General features: G+C 38.3%; 1 protein-coding gene across 1 annotated transcript in view; it reads left to right on the plus strand.

Annotated features, from left to right (window-relative positions):
- The window catches only part of PARD3B (par-3 family cell polarity regulator beta), a 532,498-nt gene extending 521,394 nt beyond the window's left edge, over positions 1-11,104 (plus strand). The window contains exon 23 of the mRNA XM_081937857.1: positions 10,484-11,104. Coding sequence (XP_081793983.1) covers positions 10,484-10,844 — 361 coding nt within the window. The 3' untranslated portion in view covers positions 10,845-11,104. The remainder of the gene's footprint in view (positions 1-10,483) is intronic.
- Positions 11,105-22,077: the final 10,973 nt, after the last annotated feature.

Raw genomic sequence — 22,077 nt, forward strand, 5'->3', positions numbered from 1 at the left:
AGAAAGGAGGCCAGCATTGCCCAAGATTGTCAGTATGTAAAGAAATCTAGGCAGACAATAGTCACTTTCCCTTGTAGCTTATTCCAAAATCTATTGGACCATTCATGTAATTTGCTTTTTATTTTCAATGTACTTAATAGCCACCTAATAGCCTGTTATCATGGCTAGCTCTAAAATGCCCAGGTTAAGCAAAGGAAGAGCTGTTAGACTTAAAGAAGATGTTTCTATTTTGAACATTCTGAGCTTCATTTCATTCAAGTATTTATTATATTTTTAGTGCATTCATTGATTAATTCGCAGCCAAACTAATATTTTAGTTTGGATGCAAACTAAAGGATAACATGCTTTGTTTAATGGGATATAATTCCAAACACATATGGAGAGCATTATGGGATATTTTTTGCTCATTTTGTTTTTAACAACTGATTCTGTGTTCTATGTTCATTGAAAAACCCAGTTCAGTGTTATTTTTTACATTTCATCTCTACAGTAGCTGGCAAGTACTCTAACACTCTCTTTTTATCATTTCTATTTCCCTTATTTTTAAAACATCTCACATTTTCTGCAAGTAAATTAAAAAATTTACAACCCTAATAACGGAGCCAGTTCGGTCTAGTTGTTAAATCCATAGATAGAAACCAGGAGATTATAAATTCTAGTCTTGCCTTAAGCATGAAAGCCAGCTGGGGGATTTGGGGCGGGCCACTTTCTCTCAGCCCAACTCTGAGTTTGCCAATAACTCTGTTGTTGTTGTTGTTGTTGTTGTTGTTGTTGTTGTTGTGAAAATAGGAAGAGAGAAACTTGGAAAGAAGCTAACTAAACTAGACATGGCAACAAAGACATTATTGAAAAAGAATAATAAAAACTAATAGTAAGCCTTCTTTCTTCTACACAGAAAATAGTCTGACTGTGTACTGAAGTTTGCTACTACTAACTTTTCTAATTGAATGATTTCACTACTTAAAGCAATCAGGCTGAGTTATTTTGTTTGACAGTTGTTCCTATCACAAGTTGTTAGTAGAGGTTCAGCTTTGCATTTCAAGGCTTCTAATCAGACATCAACTATCCCCCAAGAGTTCAGTGGAAGCAGTATTGCCAGCATCATGCACTGTATTTCTGTAGGTTAGATAGGAAAATAGTTTGAATCAGAGCAGCAACCCCCATTTCTCACCCACTTTTTTCACTCTATCATGTCTGGATTGTGAGTGAAATTGGACCTAACTGCAGTAGCACAAAGGAGAAGATAAGCTAGCCCAACTTATCTTCTTCATTTTTCTTTTAAAATGGCCTTATCCAAATTGTGGATAAGTGGATGCACTGTGGAGGCATAGTGAAGGAACTTGTGTAGGTTTTTTTTAGACTGATGCAAAGAAAAGTGTGTGAAGCCTTTTATTTTGCTACATTTGTTCTCCAATCAGCATCTTAAGTCACTAAATGATCTCTTCTGTAAAGCCTAAAGAAATCAGAACCCTGTAATATATAATGTTGCCTAGTAGCCTGCTAATCCTGCTTAGCGGCAGTGCTGCATGTGAGGTCTAGAAACTGGAAATCTGACACGGCAGGAATTCCAAACAGACTTCTCGAAATACAAACAGCCCCTAGTGCATGGCATGTGCTGCAGGAGAGGCCATGATGGTAAGAGTTTACATTGTCTGATTTTTGTAGCCACACATTGTTGATAAAGAATAGGAGGAGACAGCACCTTTACAAGAGCAACTCATAAATAGTCTGTGTGTGGCATGTGCAAGTATTGGATGGCAGTTACTAAACATCTGCTTTGTACCATGAAGTGCAAGAGTCTTTCATGGACATCAGCCGTAACAAGCAGAATGTGTTTCCTTTTAGCATCTATGTTTTCCTTTAGCAATTTGGGACCCCGATGTTTCTAAATGTGAAAAGCATGGCCCTCTTCTCCAAATGTTATTTTAAAATTACTAAACCAAGGACATTTGAGAAGAAGCCAGCCTATTCTAAAGATTTCCAAATTGATTTCAATAAACTGTAGCGGATAAGTTTGGCCCTAGAAAAGTACAGTTGTGCACATACGCACATCTAATCTAATAAACTTTATGCATGTAGAAATGTTCCTGTATACAGGTCCAATTTCCTGACCACAATTTATCTTGGATGATTCTGCTTTCAAACTCTCTACCTGGTTCCTTACTAGCAAATGATCAGAAAAAATGATCAAGAGTCTTACAAATGAACAGAAAGAGCCCTGGTGGCACAGTGGTTAGAATGAAGCTTTGCAGTCTAACTCTGCCCACTGCCAGGAGTTCGATCCTGACCACCTCAAGGCTGATTCAGCCTTCCATCCTTCCGAGGTCAGTAAAATGAGGGCCCAGATTGTTGGGAGCAATACGCTCCAAATAGTAAGTGCTGAGGACATCAGAGATTTGTGCAATACTTTGCCTAAGATCCTTTGGGCTTGGGTTTCGAAAGGAACCATCTCTTGACTTTGTATTATGCTGCTGTTTGGTTATTTGTAATAGAGAAGAACTAAACTTGTTGGATTGAACATATTCCTCCCCATCAAAATTATAATGACAGAGTTCTCTTTGAAAACACTTACTTATATCCAGACACCTGCAAGTTGTTAAGGTCTTATGGAAGATCTCTGGGAACGTACGGTCTGCCTCCTGCCCCCAACATTTCTGTGCTCCCAAGGCTCCCAAAGAGTAAGATTGGAATTGTTCCCTCATGTCCTTAGCATATACCTCTTACGTAGCACTTTTGCAAAGCATATAATGAAGCTCAGTGTCTATTCCACTATTGGAATCAGCACTGGCAGAGTGCTGGATTTTGCACAGGAGTTCTCTGCGGTATGGTTCTCATTAAGGGTGTAAATCTGTTTCTGGGCTGCAGGCAAGGGCTTGTATGATTCAGACTTTCTCTACACTGAGAGTCAAGTTCTGTACCACTGGCAACTGTTATCTCAGGTAAAAGAAATACTATAGGCCTTATTCTATGATTTGAAATACTGTAGTTTTGACATTAGATTAGAAGCTGTGAGATAGCATATATTTACATCAAGAATAAACACATGAATAAAAGAATTCTGAACAATGTGACTATGGAATTAAAGGATTCAAAATTGCATTAGAAATTCCAAATCACACCTCAGTCTAGTGATAAAGATAAAGGAAAAGGTGTCTCAAAGACACCTGCAATCTTGCGCCTGGTTAGAGGTCTATTTTCTTTTAAGTTTACTAAAGAGAAATGATGAAATGGGGCTTAACTGAACTATGAAGTTCATTATTTCTGGAGCATCCGTAGTTTACAATGTGTTTCATAATCTTTGGTGAGATTATCTCAGGTTTTCCCTTTTAAAAATGGAGGCCTGAGCATGAGAGTAATGCAATCCACAGCATGACTCCATGATATGGCTTTGAGCTAAGCCCACCCAAGGACCAAACTTTTTCTGCTACCAGCAGTAAATTGGGAATAACTTATTTGTAACTTATTTATAAGTTATTGGGAATAACTTATTTTTAACTCCTAAACCTGAATATTCAGGTACGAATATTCTAAAATTCCTTGCTATTTTTCTAATGATTCTGTTTTATATGCTCTTGCTAGTTCTGATTTTGAACCTTTGGGAAGTGACCCAGTTCAAATGATTGGTTTTTGTACAGTAATGAATATATCAAAAGCAGAACAAGCACAACATTATTTTTGAATTCTGTAGCCTGGGTTAAAATCGTACCTTATCATTTTAACTTGATTGCTTTTTTATGACTTTTAAGCATTTGAAATATATAGTTTGAGAAGATACAGTTGAGATGCACTTTCTGGAAGACTGGTTCTTATTGCTAACATCCAGTACCATGCAAAAACCATGTTTTGTTTTGTTTTCCTCTTCATTTTCAAGACCTTGAACAAGACTAATTTTCTGAAAATTTGAATGGGCACACTTTTTTAGTTAGTCACATATTAACCTGAAAGAAGAAAAAGGTATTTATTTACTATTTCCTTGTTAATGGCTGTATTTATCTTTGACAAGAATATATTATTAGAGGAAGATGCTCTTAAAAGTGAGCAAATAAGCAGGAGGTAGAGATAATGAAAGCAAGTAGCTGGAAAGAGGCATTCAAGGAGATGAGGAGGGACACTCTATCCCTGCTCTCCTCTTGGGGTTGAGTATGCGTAAGAAAAGATGTTGTTGGAAGTGAACAAAAGGAGTGTGTGTGTGCCTGTGCGGAACATATAATAAAAGCAAGAAGCTGAAAAGAGACAAGAAATGGGAGAAAGCCAGAGCTATCCTTTCAACAAAGGCAGGATGAGTTGATTAGCCTGGCCTCCTCCTGTGTCCCTCCAACTGTAGAGATTGAGCTGTTTTCAGTGGAAAACTTCCTGTATCAATTGAGCTCCTCCACATAAACAAGGGTTTTAGAAAACCAAGATCCTCAGCCCATGCAGAGTTTCCCCAGATAGAGGGTCTCTCTATTCAGATAGTTCCCCTCTATTCATGGAAGGGAAGGGAAGGTCCTAAACATATGTACCTAGGGGAAAGAGCCAAAAACTTAAAGGCATAAGACTATGCTCGCATTCATTTATTTTCCCCTATTTGTTCTAGTGCTTTAGGAGGACATACATCTGTGGAATTTCTGGTCACATGTCCTTGTTGCATGTACAAAGGATCATACTTGTTTATCCACTAGAAGCAAGGGAAATGCCAAGAGCCTGGGAGACTAACACATATGAGTATCTTTGCCTTTACACTCTTGCAATAGTTGCTCAGTTTCAACAACTTCACCTGCCACTTTGCCTGCCAGGTTAATATCACTGTTACCTTGCTTCGCATTGCCAGGTGATATGGGCAGCTGATCTAATTGACAAAATTATGTCCACTGGAGACTGCATCAGTTTTCCATTTGCTCTTTGGGGTTATTAAATTTCCCATATTGTTAAATCTTCTGTGACCTGTTGGAATGCCTAAGGATAGTTTTTCTTCTCATTCTTTCCTTTATGGGGAATGTTCCTCACGTGTTTTCTGAGTGGCTGGAGGTGCAGCAGACATTTTGGATGAATCCCATGGGTCACTGATTTTCTGCCTTCCCTGTTGATCTGAGAGACTTGTGTACCCTCTAAAGCATGGGTCACTGTGGAGGCATGAACCGGGCTTCTGAACTCTGGGGCCTGCAGGAGTCAACAAAAATAATAAGAGCCAAGAATCAAATTCATTAGGACCTCCTTGGAGATAGCCGTTTTTGCAAAGTGAAAAAGCAGTATTGTTTTTCCTTATGTTTGGAAAGGGAAAAGTAAGGCACACTTAAGTGAATTCTCAGTCTGTACGTGTGTTGTTTCTTTAGGAAAAGTAGCAACAAGTAAGGCATTGTGTAAAGTCAAGTAAAGGTGAGTATAAACATAAGTATGTTTATATTTCTGTAGCTATACACTTTTATCAGGCTCTCTCCTTATTTTTCCTTTATCAGATAAATAAAATGTATATAAAAATAAAATGTAATAAAAATAAAACGTAATAAAAATAAATCTCTCACAGATATTGCTCTGCTTTCCATGCTAAGGTGACAGCCCCACTTTTTTCGTGTCTTGATATTATGTGCACTTTCCTCAACCCTTCCACACTGCTGTCCACCATTAATAAGAAAAGAAAATGCACAACTTGAAAACAAATGACAACTACAGACTGCATATTTGAACAGAAGCCCATTTCAGCATCAACGTGATTTTGTGACATTTTTGGAAACATCAGCTTAATTTCTATATTCACAATTTTACACAAAAAAGAATTATATTTCAATGCAAACATATACATTAGCCCAGTTGTGGCTGTTGGGGGCTGCCTTGGCAAGATTTCAAAATCTTTAGAACTCTTGCAATAATTTTCACTATTCCTTCTAACCACCTTTTAAAAAATTAGTCCTCTAATTAGTACATACATACATGCATATGTTAGGGAGGATAGAAGAGGGTTAATATCCTGAGTAGTGCTTCATCTCTCCCCAAGAGTAAGAGAAATAACACTCTGCATGTTTATTTCAAAAACACCCTAATTAAAATCCTTTTTCCCTTTTTCTACAGTCTGCATTCAAAACAGTCCATCAAAGTAACTTCTGTAAATCACTTCTTAACACAACAAACTCTAGGTTTGTTTTAGCAACATTTTTTCTACTTCTTCTCTGGATTAGTCAACTGACTTCAATTAGGGCCAATATGTGTATTTCTGTCTTATTTGTCTTATTCTATAACTATCTCTACTTTTTTTAGACCAGCTAAAATTACCCTAATGCCATCATCTTCTACCAAAAAAAAAGGGGGGGGGAGCAAAGCAAAGAAAATAATATCAATATTGTCAGTCCAACAAAATTAAGAGAACTTCATTTTACTCAAATTAGCTGAAGTAGCTACATTTGTTGTTTCAGACAGATCATTCTGGATATTCAGACTCTCACTACATTTTAGATAAAGCCCTTCAAAAAAAGGAGTACAAGATTCATCCTGTGGATATTCCGTCTAGTTTCAGTCTATTTTGTTGCTTAGTTCATTTCATCAAAAAGTGAGGCAACATTTAATGCTTCATTCATATAGTTACAAGATCTCATAATCTTCCCTACTTGCTAAGACTCTATGAGTATATGAAATTGCTCCAGCTTCCTGCACTAACCACTCTGGGTTAAAACCATGATAACCTACTTTTGTTGCTCAGCACTTTTAAATGCCATGTTCTGGCATGCCAAAATAATAACTTAAAAAAGAAGAAGCAAATTGCTGATCATTCTACTCTTATCTGAAATTGCACATTTCTGACCCTCATCTTATTTGTCTAGTGATTCGTGTCTGTGCTCTGCTCCAGACTCACCAAGCATTGTTTTACATGACATGAAACATAATGTGTTTTTTCTTCCTGCCGGACTCATTTAAGCCCATAGGATAAATCACCAAACATAAGCAACAATCAAACATTATCTGCCTTGAAGTGAACCTGCGTTCTCCCACTGGAATTGCTTAGTGCAAATGTTTCCTGTTTAAAGTGGAAAGAGAGAGAGGAAAAATTCCAGGCCTTGGACTTTCAGGGCTCCTGTTCTCCCATGAGATTCTTCACTTTAAAAACAGAACATTATAAAAGACAGTCCCTCCCTGTTTGCTGTGAGAGACTCCAGACCAAGTGCTGAAGTTCTAAAGCCACCCTCAGAGATGCTGAATGGACTACAAGCCAACATGTGTTCTGGGAGCTACTGCTGCCACCTGCACTACTGCAACCACATTTCAAGACAATCGGTTCTCTTTCCATCCCCCAATCTGGGATACTTACTTTACGATTGAAAGTAGCATTGGACCAAGAAGGGACTACAGGTGGTCCTTGCTCTTAAGTGAATTTTATCCCCTTTTATGGATGACCTTTCTTGCCACAGTTGTAATGTAAATCACTCCACTTGTTAAGTTAGTAACAGGGTTGCAAAGTGAATCTGGCTTCCCCATTGACTTTGCTTGTCAGAAGATTATAAAAGGTGATCACATAACCCTGAGAAATAGCAACCATCATAAATATGGCCAAACATCTGAATTTTAAACACGTTTTCACATGCCTATGGAGATCCTGCAACAATTGTAAGTGTGAGAAATGGTCACTTTTTTCAGTGCCATTCTAACTTTGTATGGTCATTAAACAAATTGTTTAAGTCAAGGACTACATGCATTGTGCGCATATGTTCTTTCTTTCCTTTATTTATCACTCTGAATTAAGTTGCTAGCTAACCAATATCTTGCTTGTTTATTGATTTGTTTGTTGGTCAAGATTAGGTCTCTCTGCTCTAAATTTGGATGTGCTCTGTTGTTATAGTTTGCCAAAATGCTTAGTTCACAGCAGCAACTAAACTGCAACTTTTGAACTAATTACAGTTTCTGAGTAATTTCTGACTGCATTGATTGACTTGTAGATTATATCTGCTGAGTTAAGGTTGTACATCTGCTGAATTTTTTGAGCATATCACAAAGTTACTGAAATAATTTAAAAAAAATATGTATAATTAATAAATAGTACAGAAAAGTCATTAAAATATTCTGTTCCAATATAATGCAGGCAGCCAACATCATAGGGATAATAGCACTATAGAAACATCTGAGATAAGATTGTCAGCGTAGCATTGAAAAGACATGGATGACAAGCCTGCTCTCTTGGGGAGCACATTTCATGTGACAGTAATCTAAGACGGAGTTAGCTAAGACGTGACTGACAAGTTCCGTCTTTATCAAGATGGCTGTGGCTGACAAAGCAAAAAACAAAACCAAAAAAAAAAGGAAATATACATTCCATCTGCACACCTGTCAAGAAAGCCAGATCGAAGAACCATTTTAAGCTAATTCTAAACTACCAACAGAGACTCAATATTTCTGCCACTTTTCTAGAAAGGAGAAGTAGAGCTCTCCTTTGAATGACTTTGTAGCCCAACGTTCTAGATGACTTGAACTAATAGTTTTTTTTAATCCAGATGGAACTCTAACAATGCATGGTCTTTGCATCAAGTAAAAGACCACAAATTACTTAATATAAGTAACTACATACAAACTCTCTTCCTTCCTAGTTTAAGAAGAAACATAAAATAATTCTGGTTGTGTGTGTGTGTGTGTGTTGCATAAGACAATGTGATGCATCGGTTAAAGTACTGCACTAAAAATGAGAAGACCCAAATTTTGGCCTACCTTTTAGGTATGGAAGTGATGGTGATTTGGGATAATTGGTGTCATTCTCTAGGAAGACTAAAATCCTTTCTCTATGGTTCATAATGTTTGTGAAGACACTTCATCTTGCAGCTGATTGATTTATACAATACAATAGTAGAGTTGGAAGGGACCTTGGAGGACTTCTAGTCCAACCCCTTGCCTAGGCAGGAAACCCTATACCGTTTCAGACAAATAGCTATCCAACATCTTCTTAAAGACTTCCAGTGTTGGGGCATTCACAACTTCTGGAGGCAAGCTGTTCCACTGATTAATTGTTCTAACTGTCAGGAAGTTTCTCCTCAGTTCTAAGTTGCTTCTCTCCTTGATTAGTTTCCACCCATTGCTTCTTGTTTTACCCTCAGGTGCCTTGGAGAATAGCTTGACTCCCTCTTCTTTGTGGCAATCCCTAAGATATTGGAACACTGCTATCATGTCTCCCCTAGTCCTTCTTTCTATTAAACTAGACATACCCAGTTCCTGCAACCGTTCTTCATATGATTTAGGCTGATTATCTGTCTTTCTGTGTATCCATCCATCTGTTTCATACTCACTTTGAATCTTTGCCCACCCACTACAGCTCCCTTGCCTCTTTTAGAAAAAAAATTCTGTAAGTATAATATTCTCACTTTTACTTATGCAAAAGATTTGTCTTGTGCTTTCTAAGCATCTCTGCTCCTAGTAGAAGCTCTCCCTTGGCTATTCTCCAGTGCTTCCCTTTTTTCTTTGGCAAACTGGATCAAATGCATGAAACATAATTGCACAAATTACATGAATTGCACAAATTTAGCAGAAGAATACAACATTTGAAACACTGTCTGAGGTTCATGAAAGAGTAGAAAATATGACATGTGAGATCTGACAAACCTAGCACGAAGACCTGAACTCTTTTGGTTTTTCAATGTTGCAGTCAGCAAGTCAGTTCAAAGACATCCAGAGTTCTTTCTGTAACTGAAAAAGCATTTCACTCTTCAGAGAACAGTTCCTAATAGGTCAAACTTTCATCATGTCGGAGTTGACATCTAGATATAACACTTTTTTATTCCACGTATCATTTGTCCTGGCTTTAGGGAGAATACCTCTTTAATGTAAATCCAAATTTGGGGCAGAAAACCTTTAGAATGACCCCATCATCAGCTCTCCCCTGGCAGTCCATGGTGTGAGCTTTCCAATGATCCAAATCTTGTCAAATATAAATTAATGCAAGTTGAGAAGCATATACAAGATCATGCATATACCCACAGGTTACATGGTTGCTGCACACATAGAGAGAAAAATGTTATTGGCAGCTAGCTCATTAAACAGATACTATTTCCTCATATCTTTAATATTTTTATGGGAATTTCTAATTGCGGGCCTTCAAGAGTTTATGGACTGGCATGTTTAATGCGAGAACATGGGCAAATCAGCTTTGAGGTGTGAATTGTACATGAGCTTTATAGGTTGCTGGAATACAGACCAAACTCATTAGTATATCTTCAAACTAGACAAGACACAAACATGCTTTATTAAAAAGACTTTACTTTCTTACAAAAAAAGAAAGTGCTTTCAGTACAGTTTTGCAAATAAATCGTGAATAGCGCCAACCTTTTGTGAAGAAGCTGCAATATGTGGAGGCTGGACTTTTTCACTGGCTTCTTTTGTGTTTTACCAGTCCAGAACTTCAGTTTCTGTTCTGTGGGACTTTTGTAAATTAGTGGAAGTGAATTTCTTGCCCAAAACAATTGCTGTATTTTAGATGAAAGTAATGCAAGACTTTTTACTGACAGCTTCCCCCTCCCTTTTCTGTTTTTTTTCCTAGGCATGGATCTGTAGAACCAATGGAATATTTAACAGGGCTACGGATGGCACACAAAGAAAGAGATCTTCCCTACTCTCCTGCAAGCCAGCCTGCAGTTCATCCCTCCAAAGGGAACTACCTTCATTCACCAGATGGCCCAAGAGCAACAGAGTTATGGTATTCACAGTATTTCCCACCACAGCCAGTAATTCAGCACAAAGGACCTCTCCGCCAAGATGTACCACCGTCCCCACTACAAGGCCACAGAGCTCCGCCTTATAATGAGGTGGGCAGAATAGGACACCGACAAAGCACTCCTGATCAGTACCAATGCAGGTATCAAGATCCAAGGCAGAAGGACTCTGTGACTGCAGCTGTATAATTGAAAGCTTGACTGTTGTTGATATTTTATGGTTGATTTCATCTTACAGTTAGTCCCCTCTGAAGTCATTTCTGCACTCCCAACCTATAGCATATTCTAGAGTCACAAAATCAAAATGGCAGCTGCAACCAAACAATCAAAGCTGCCATTTTGATGTTTTTGACCCATCCACCCCCGTCCCCATGGATGCCCTGAATCATGGTGTACTGTAGTTGTTTTGCCAACATACCAGTAATAAAGACAAGCTTTATATTTCTTCAGCACTGGCTGAGTGATGCTATGAAGATGCTATAAGTCTTTCCACAAAAAGTGCTCATTAACGCTGGCCAATCTGTGACCAGAGCATGTACCCAGCTGTATTGCAAACTCATAGAAATGGTACACGACCTTTAAGTATTGAAGAGTAAGAACATTTTGGTGTTTTTTTAAGTGCTTAAACAGGATGGTAGATAAAGACTCAGCAGTATTTCTACGCACATCACAAAGTGCCACTCAGGGCTATTTGCAATTACACAGGCACAAAGAAGACAGCCAAATGGTCTTTGGGGGGGGGGGGAGGAGAAAATTATTTTAGAAAAGGCACATAATTTATGCTATGGAGGGTACAATCAGCATACAGGTCCTTTACTAAGACTTCCTCTGAACTGAAGAATTGGAAATATTCCACAGTATCATTGAGATGTGTTCCTTTCAAAGTATGACCTGGAATTTGTTATTGTCCTCATCTCTGAATCCTTTATGAATATTCTTTTCAGCTGCTTATAAGGATGCTTCAGTTCTGAAGCCATTTTTCTCCTCTTCTTCTCTCTGTTTTCTAATAACAAGAGCAGATGGACAAATTTAAAAGATGCCTAAGGTTCATAGAGCACCATACAGTGTTACATTGTAAAGATTTCTGGAAGGAAATACAAAAGGGCTCAGTATGTAGTTTCCTACCTCTGATTTCACAACTGTTAGAAGTTTTAGTTCGTTTGTATGCCAGTATATTGATGTGTGTGGATGACTAGGTGTCTTTGTGTCTTGAGAGAGCTGATTCTCCATTGATACCAATGGAGCATAATTAATAATTGTATACTAGGATGGAGTTATCAGTTTGTGTTCTGGTGATATTTTACTATTATGTGTTTCCCCGGTCACAACTCCAAATCAAAAAGGTTGCAAGATGGCTGTGGAATATCGTGTTTTTAGGAACTCATTTTTGCTAGATGACCATCCTTCTCATGGCCTTATCAGAAAACAAATTGTTTGAGTGTTTTCGAGCACTTGGGTAACTATTAGACTGCTATTTGTTAGCTTATTTGTTTAAATCACCTGTGCAAAGCAGCCCTCCGCTAATCCTAGAGGGTTTAGCAGAGGATTGTTAAATGCCAAGCATTAACAGTGCTTAGATCTTTGGAGGCATTTGAGTATTCTAGGTTTTAAAAGGAGGAAAAAGAAATAAGAATAATAGTATAGTTATCAAGTGAGAGATTTAAGCATAACATGCGTTCCACTGAGGTAGAATCATGGTAGGGATATCCAGGATGGAAGAAAAGGGCCAGGTGTCAAAAAATCAAAATGGCAGCTGCAACCAAACTATCAAAGCTGCCATTTTGATGATTTTGACTCCCATGTCTCCATGAATGCCCTGAATCTTAGTGTACTGTAGTTGTGATGAATGTGTCTAGAACAGGGGAATTCTGGGAATTGAAGTCCACAAGTCTTAAAGTTCTCAAGTTTGGACACCCCTGGTCTAGAAGAAGGGAAATAACAAACTTTGCACAATTCCGTAAAATGCAAAGGTAGCTTAAGTTCTCACAATTTTTGTGGTTTGCCACTTATGACTAATGAAACGTCTGAGACTTTCTTCAGTCTCTAAAAGCTTCTCTAAAAAGTCTCTAATAGCTTCCGCATGTTTTTTTTTTTTTAAATTCCAAACTCTGACTGGGGACTCATTTTAAGTCTATGTTACAGCCCTTTTCCTTCTAAGTGAAAGATCTTGGGCTTGGCCACAGAAAAGAATTGAAAAATCCTTGGGTTTTATTTTGGTATGCAGCAAATTAACAAGATTCATTATAGAGGTCATCTAATAATTATTATATATTGCTCAGAGGAGTCATCAAGCAGGCAGAGCCATTTATCATTTAGCCTTTCTGAAATGGCTTCATTCTGCCAGGTACCCTCAAGAGATTTGGCTTATAGAGAATTCATTATGTACACAAATTTGTATTACTCTATTTTAGAGGGTCAGTTTCTCTAGTGTCCCTGAAAGAGTCCGCAGCTTGGTGTGAATGTAGCCCTGATTTCTTAGTCATTCATATTCAGAAACTATGAGGTACTATAGTGATTTTGAATCAAGATTGAAGGTCATATCTTTTTTTCCAAAACTACCTGTTAAATATATGAGAACAAGGGGCTAAGTGGAAACCCTCCAGGGATGAGAAATAACAAGTATGTTCATTTTAATAGGGGAATGTCACCAAGAAGTGATTTTTTTAATGCATATAGCACACGTACATAGGAACACATACCCATGTGTTGGATTCCCCCCCTAAAATGCAGAGGTTTGTGGCCATTCAAAGGCCAGTTATCTATTTCCGGTGGATGAATTTAATTTCAACTGGCCCTGAATGATTAATCAAGAATTAATTGCAAGGAATTGCAAGACTACATTGATCCTTCCCTCGGAAAATCTATTTATATAAATGAACAAATCGTGTTCATGCCATTTTAAGCAAACAGTTAATTCTCCCTACCCACCTCTATGTAATCACGTCTGAAATTGATGGCTTACTTACTTTTGTTAAGCCGACATTTTCAGAAATCCATATTGAGTTGAACTATTACAGGAAGGATGGAACAATTGCATATTGAGGACACCAGTATAGTGACTTTGCACATACATGTGATTCAGGCAGACAATTTCTTTTTATATCAGATTTTTATTTTTCTGGCTAATTTATCAAATCAAATCAAATCAAATTTTATTTGATTAGCCGCACCCTCTCCAGAAGGACTCGGGGCGGCGTACAATTAAAACACATAAAATATACAAATATAAACAGTACATAAACATATACATATACATGGAGGAGGTAAACAGATGAATAAAATAGACTTAAAATTTCAATTTAAAATCCCCTCAATTAAAATACAAAATACACAATTAAAAAACCCGTCAGGAGTGATATGATAAAACTATGGTTGAGCCAGGCCAGCTACTTGGAAGAGGTGGGTCTTGAGCTTTGCGCGGAAGGAGCGGAGGTCAGAGGTGGTCCTGATATCAGGGGGGAGGTCATTCCACAGGGCTGGGCCCGTCACAGAGAAGGCTCTGCTCCTAGGCGCCGCCCCCCGACACTGTCTGGTGGACGGCACCTGGAGAAGTCCCTCTCTGTGCGAGCGAATTGGTCGCAGGGATGTATGGGGCAGAATACGATCCCGCAAGTAACTAGGTCCTGAGCCATGGACTCAACTCTTCTCTGTTTGGAACTGCCAATGCTTCCTTTTTATAATCTACTTGTTTTTAAAGAGGCCTCAATATAATCCAGAAGTGATGTTGGTTGTCTGATTTAATCTGTGAGGAAAGTTCCCTGGACTAAATTCAGTTTATGTTTTCCTTAATTGCTGTGCACAGAACAGATCTGGACATCTATTTGAGTAGGAATATTCAAAAAATCTAGATTTTGGAGTAGCCATTCCAAAGTTGAAAGATATTTTCTTTCTTCTTCACAGATTGGGCCTATGCTTCTGATTCAAGTATAAAGCCTTCAATTTATGCTATAAAAATCCATATTCTTAAATGAATAAAAACTTGGCAGGAATGCAGTGGATGCAGACAAATAATCAGAAGTGAAGTGAAACTATTTAAATGAGCTTTTCTTTTTTTAATCACCAGAACTTACAATGTTTGGGTAGTAGCAACAAATGTTTATGATAGTGGCTTTCTCAAGTCTGCTCATAATTAAGAATAGCCTTGAAAGACAAATTCCCACCTTAAAAATCAACGCCGCTAAACCTTACCCTACCCTTTACACAGATAACTGACAGCATTTCAGGAACAAAGCAAGGGTAAATCCAAACTGGATGAAAAGAGTCTGCCTAGGTTATTTATGGTTTTGAGGCTGGTGCTCAATTGTTCCTGCGCAGCTGCAATTCCCATCTGAAAACTCCCATTGACTGCAATGGCCCAGTTGGATAGAGCAAGTCAGGCAGGTCAAAAGTAGATTTTCTGGGCTGTTAGTCTTAACCAGTAGCTTATTAAACAGGGTCTCTTTCTTAAATCAGTAAGGGAATTTATTCCCTGTTACAAAATAATAGATGCAGCTAAACACTCTAGAGGTGTTTGGTGCAGGTGCAAGAAAAATGAAAATTCTTGGGTTGAGTGTGAGAAAAAAGTGCAAAAGAATTACATGCTATCCACCTGAGTCCAGAAAGCCAGGCTTCTGACTTGGGAAAAACAGGTGGATGTGTTAATTGATTTCAAGAGGTACGTGTTGATCAGAGAACCATTGCTTCTCTGAAAGAACATGACGGAAACTTTCTCAGCAACATATTGCAGAAAAATGTGTAGCACACACTTACATCACAAGGTGCTATAGGTGATGGATGACAATATACCCCTTGCAAAAACATAATAAAAACCAGTATCAGCCATTAAGAAATCAGCTGCTCTTTTTACCTTTGCAGAAATACATTTGGGCAGCCATATCAATTATCTAAATAAATAAATAAAAATATTATTGTCCAGGAAAAATCCATTTATATTCTGATATACTTTGCATTCATTTGCTTTAAAAACATACTAGCAGGAATCACTTGTAAACTGGCTTTGGGAGTGTGGATCCCTTTCTAGGCAAAAGACCAAGTGAAATCTTCTTCTATGGCCTTGTTTCAATCTCACTTTTCTGGAAAAGGTGGAAGAGGATGCAGGAGAAATTGTCTAATAAAGCAAGAAAGCAATCCCAGATTTTATACAAAATGCCTTGGCTCATTTTCTATGTTTTCTGATAAGAAAAATTAATAATCCAGAGGTGTGTATTACAATAGTTTTAATCTGCATCTACTCAACACTACTTATTTTGAGCCATTTCCAGCTTAGCCAAAATAATAAAAAAAAAAGGCTAAGGAATGTGCTCCTTATTGGTGCTTTCTTTAAAAGCTTTAAAAGCTGGCTAAAGAATGATTCTACAAAGTTTGTTATGAACAGTTGATGCACCCAAGAGGGAAACATTCAAATGATAATCATATACCGTAGTACAGATGAAAGGCTGCTAACAGTGGGCAACCAAACCTGAATGTTGGGTAAGCTTATCAGGCACATAAGATTATTCATAATCTTCTAAAGTAACTAGAAATACCGCTGTACTGTACTATCAAACTATTGGTGACATTTTTAAAAGCCTGAATTGGATGTGTAACTATGACCACCTGTAGAAAGAAGGAACTAGCTCTGATTGCCTGAATGAAAACGGTGGCTGAGCAATATAAAAATTTTAGGAAAGCCCCGTTCACCAAATGCATCCCCAAACTCCTTATCGCAGAGCCAGAAACAGTTTCACATCCTGCCTAGTTAATGCCTAGAGCAAAAACCATTCTTTTGTGTATTTCTTCTAGTGAGGAATGTTCTGTTAATTCACTTATCTCTTAGGGGAGCTCATGCCTTCCCAGATCAGGCCCTTGTTCAGAAAACCTGGGAAGAAGATTTGGGCACTGCTTGTTTTGACCCTCAGCATACAAGCCATCCATTTCAGGTTTATTTTGGGTGCAATTCTACAGGCATCAGTGGTGGAGCTATCACGGGAATTGCTCTGGTTTGCACACTGGGTGGCCTTTCTTTTATATTTAGATTTTTAAAAGAACAAATTTATATTTGTGTGAGCTGAAACATTAAAAGGGTTTGGGAAAATTATTGGGGGGGAGGGAGACATTTGAGAGATCATGAATTTGAATGTAACAAAATTAAGTTTGAAATGTTTTACTTTGTTATATATAGAGATACTGGATGCCATATAGATTTTGGACAGTTTTATTTTGCATTAAAATAAAGCTTTGAGAAGAAATGCTTTTTGTGGATTTTTTTAAATTTGGGGGGGGGGAGGTTCAATCATAGACCTCAACATAGGTTTGTCAAAGAGAAACTTGACTGATGATGCAGGCAGCCATGAATTAAATAGGACAACTCGCTGCGGCCAACGCTATATGGTCATCTTGCCACAGGGATCTTCCCCAGGACAACTCACTGCAGACAATTCCACACAAAATAACTCGACGCAATAAATGTTATCCACCATTGACAAAAATGGAAATAATGTCAAAAATAACAGTGGTGGATAACATTTATTGCATTGAGTTATCCCGTGTGGAACTGTCCACAACAAGTTGTCCCGCGGCAAGATGGCTGTGGCAAGATGGCCGCAGCAAGTTGTCCTAGACCCATTGTGAATGGCAAACTTCCTTCTCATGTAGATTGCAGGCTACATCCAGTTGAAGCCTGGCTTCTTAGAACTCCCATTCTGACGCTTCATATTTAAAGGAAGTCTAGCAAATGGCAACAGATGCTAAGTACACATATTTAGTAGTAAAAGCACCTGAAGGGGCTGAGGCTTCCCATCTGCTCCCTGATCTCTTTTACCAGGAGCAGGACTATTTGTTACCATAAACAAATGCAATTTAAAAAAAGAAAAGAAATTAAAATAGATCCCTATATAGCAACTAGTAAAGACCTTGATGCCCTGAGACCAAAACAATTCTTTCTCTAATACGTAGAATGAACCAATAGCAAAATCTCAGAATTGGTTCATGAGAATATTTTCCAGCCTCTCAAGAATGTGACTTTATTCATTACGATGTATTTCTGGATTTAAGAAAAACCAAGACAGACAAACAGAAAGGCAGATAGATTGATCTATTTATTTAAAATATTTGAATACCACTTCATGTAAAAAGAAATCTCAAAGCAATTTTCAAAGTGTGAGATTTGACAGGCTAGATTCGGTTAATTTTTAGCAGATAATAAACAACACTCCATGCAAACGAGAATTTTGACCTGGAGTTCTGCAGAGAATGTTACTTTTCTAACTTAATCTATATAAATAAAATATTTTAGTTTCCTTCTTCCTGCTAAAAGTTGTAGTCCAAAACTTTAATCCTCTACCTCTCTGGAAGGGCTTGAGGAGTAAGTTTATATGGGTTGTTGAAGGAAAGGTTTTTTTCTATGTCATGTGTATTGTATATATAAATCTATGGTTTGAAATGAGAGTAGGCTGCAATTGGTAGGAAGTGAACAGAATATATTTTAGAGATAAAACTCTTGGCCCTTTTGAAGCCTGGGAGAAGGCAGAGTGTAATCCAACTCTTCTGTTAAATATGATACATAGGTAGTCCTTGACTTACAACAGTTCACTTAGTCACCATTTGAAGTTACAACGGCGCTGAAAAAAGTGACTTATGACCATTTTTCACACTTAGGACAGTTGCAGCATCCCCATGGCCATGTGATTTACATTCAAATGCTTGACAACTGACTCACATTTATGACCGTTGCAGTGCCCCAGGGTCACGTAATCCCCTTTTGCAACCTTCTGACAAGCAAAGTCATATGGAAAACCAGATTCACTTAACAACCGTGTTACTAATTTAACAACTGCAGTGATACACTTAACAAATGTTGCAAGAAAAGTCATAAAATGGGATAACATTCACTTAACAGATTTCTCACTTAGCAACATAAATTTTAGGTTCAATTCTGGTTATACGTTGAGGACTACCTGTACAGCCTTTCTCACAACCCATCCCACCATAACCCACTCCAAACAGGTAATAAAACATGCCTGGTTATGGGATGACCCACTTTCTGGGCAGGCTTCATTAGGGTTGTGAATTGAGAACACCTATACTATGACATATAAATACGTATGTCACAACATGTTTTACTATGTATGGTGATGAACATGTACACTGTATTATAGAAGTAACTTTCAGGCTTTCGTTTCCAAGGAGTAAGACTTCATATATGTTTCACCCTACCGGAACTAGGTCTTGAAGCTGTCTCAGCAGGGATATTAAGATATGCATACCATCTAACGAGAAGCTTGAATGAAGAACCTGCTATTTTAGGCTGAGGCAGAAAGATGAAAGGAATAGCTCCATGGTATTTTATTTGACACAAAGATCTGAAAACAGTCTCTGTGCCATGGCATCAAACAGAGGAACGAGAAGGCCAGGATGCATCTGTACCTCATCTCTGACTCCAGAGCTCCCTTGATGTGTGCTGAGACGGTTCTGTCTTCCCCTCAAGCAGTATGTGGGCAGCATTTGCCCAACAGGGGAACTGAGATTCCTTTGATGATGGACAACCTGCTCCCTCCCCACTTCAATAGATCAAAACCAATGCTGGCCTGGCCTGGCTGGAAAGCTAAATGGAAGGAGGGAAAAGAAAAAAGTTGCCATATGTGAAAACACTACTGTAGTGATGTAAGGAAGGTAGCCTGACATGCTGAACAATCATATGCTAGCTAGCTGCACAATCATCTATCAGGAGAATTTGAAGGTTTGGCTCAAATCCACTTTCCCACTTGTTATTGGATGCTCCTGAATCTGACGAGCTGTGTCTTCTTGCATATGCGCATACTTGCTTCCTTTCACCCAACTGACTTTTGGAATCTATTAACTTAATTTGATGATCTATCTCAGAAATATCACAAATAAATTAGCAGATTCAAAGTGATGATTTCAAACAATACAAATTAAACTGATAGTTCAAATATATTCTGACTTGACTATCTTCTATTTTAAATGTAAGGTCCTCCCATAATACATTTACATTTACATACAACACAAAGATAAAGACACATATTCTACACATCACTGGTCATGTTGCTATTTTAGGCGTTTTGTTCACATAGAAGGTTTTCTTTCATTTTCTGATGGCAAATGAGACATCCCTTTTAGATCAGCTTAATTTCATTTTGGTCAGGCTCACCTTTCTATGGAGGCTCTGTTATGACAACATGTCTCATGAAACACTGTATTGGAGCTGTCTTGGCTTTTCCTTCTCACAAATATCTTTACCTTAATGATGATGCAATTAAGGCTACTAAACATTTTAATAGCCATTGATTTCTGCTTGTGTCATCCATGAATTTGGAATGTCGGAGTTTCTGCTCTTGATCATCTTTCTGTTTCTTGCCATGTTGAAAAATTGTGAAGACCTATCCATGATGAAAATAGACACCCACAACTATCCAATACTCACACACTAGAGCACTGAGAGAGAGGTCATTTTTGTTTCCCACTGTCCAAGAATATCCAATAGGCATTATTTTTGTTGCACTATGGAAAATATGACCTGCAGTTCATAACTATAAGTCAGGGTTTTTAAAGCTTTATGGTGCTGTGATCCCCTAAAATGATACATAGATATGTGCAATTTTCCTATGATTTAAACTAAGAGTTTCTTCTTCATACCAGTGAGTGTAGCAGCTCGCCCATCTAGCATCAAATGGGTTCCTTCTTCCCTCTGCTCAGGGGAACAGAGGCAGAGACACTGTATGGCCTTTTTGTCAAATTAAGGCCAAAACTTTTAGTTTAGTTTAGTTTGAGATCTCAGACAGTCTTCCATTTAAGGCAGCCTGTACCACACTCCTTTCTTGGCTCAACTTGTAGGACCAGCACTCTCACTATTTCCTTCTCTTCCACCATTCCCAAGATCCTTGGCCTTCTTTTGTGTTCCAGATATGGGCTTGGCTAGCTCTCTTCTTGGTAGCCCTATTGCAGGTTAGGATCATAAGTGTTCCTTCTCCTTTCAAATGGTCTACGTCTTGCTTCTGAACAACTGCTGAAAGTCTTCCCTTCTTTGTGTCATACAGCATAGTATATGGATTCCTCGGTACACTGGTGGCTTATTTTAGCTAAATGGAGTGCAGATTCAAGATCAGTCATGATTTCCCACGGGCCATGTGGGGTTGATATTGCTTAGGTAGAGTGGAAACTGCAATACTACTTCCATGTTCCTCCCATTCTAGAAGACCTGCCACACCACATTTCATATTATCCCTCCCACTTTGCCAGCAGTTGTCAGGTTGTTTAAACAAATTGAAAAGTTGGAACTCCCTTCCATTTTGTCAATACCCGCCCCCCAAAGAATTTGAACTCAGAGTCTAGGAATCCCTGAGACAGATATATAAGTGCAAGGACACCAGGAATGCATCTGCTTTTCATCAACCCTTTCAAACGTGGAACTGGCATTGGGCTGGTACAACATGTAGTTTATAGGCAAGCAACCTGATGCCTTCTGGGTTTAGGACCTACTTCCTAATTACTGAGCACACTGACAGAAACAAAAATCCTAAACACCAAGAGTACACCAGACTGCCTACTACTGTATCCAGGAGATTTTGATGTTTAAGGCAAACGACAGGATGACGTTCTCATTCTGGCTACAAAGGCTGGTTGGATTGGCAAACTGAGCTATTCATCACAATAGATAATAAAAATAGTTATCTGCTAATAACCAGGTAGGTAAGAGATACAAGTGGATTGTGTTCCATCCTATAATAGTTTCCTTTTGCCTCCCAGCATTTCTGCCTTCTTTTGACCTAATGGGAGAGCCAGCCTTATTAGGTGGTGGTACACCACATTAAACTCTAGGAAGATGACATTAATATACTGAGGAGATATTTCTTGCAACAGTTCCCACCAAGTTAAAGTCTGATGCTTGGACCTTTATCAGAGTTTCTAGGGATGGTGGCAGTCTTGAAGGGAAGTTGCTACTCAAGCTCCCTCAGTAAATTCTGTGTCTGAAAGAAAAGTACATTTCTTCAGGCATCTGTGCAGTGAAATATAATTAGAAAAGCAGACATTTGGTGTGGATTCTATATATGAAACCATGCCCTTTGCCTCCAACATACAATGTCTAAAACACAATATCAAGAAGAAATGATCATTCAATATTTCATATTTAAAATATGTTTTGTGAGGGAAAACAATTAGGCATAGAAATGAAGCTGAAAGGCTCTCAAAGGATAATGCCAGCTTCTGAAAGATGTTAGCGGCATTGTCATCCAGGTTTCAAGGCAGGTTTTTAATTTTCTCTTATGAAATATAGCACTGAGGTGAATGCTGCCATGAAAATTCATTAGGTGGGGGGGGGGAAATAAAGTTGCAGTGAAACCTCTTCAGGTTTTTTTTTCTCGGCAAACTTCTTGTACTTGTTTGTGAGAAGGATGACTTGATATTCTTGCTAAACCTCACCTAC

This window comes from Natrix helvetica (genome assembly GCF_964273705.1).
Source record: "Natrix helvetica genome assembly, chromosome: 1".
In the NCBI taxonomy this organism is placed as follows: Eukaryota; Metazoa; Chordata; class Lepidosauria; order Squamata; family Natricidae; genus Natrix; species Natrix helvetica.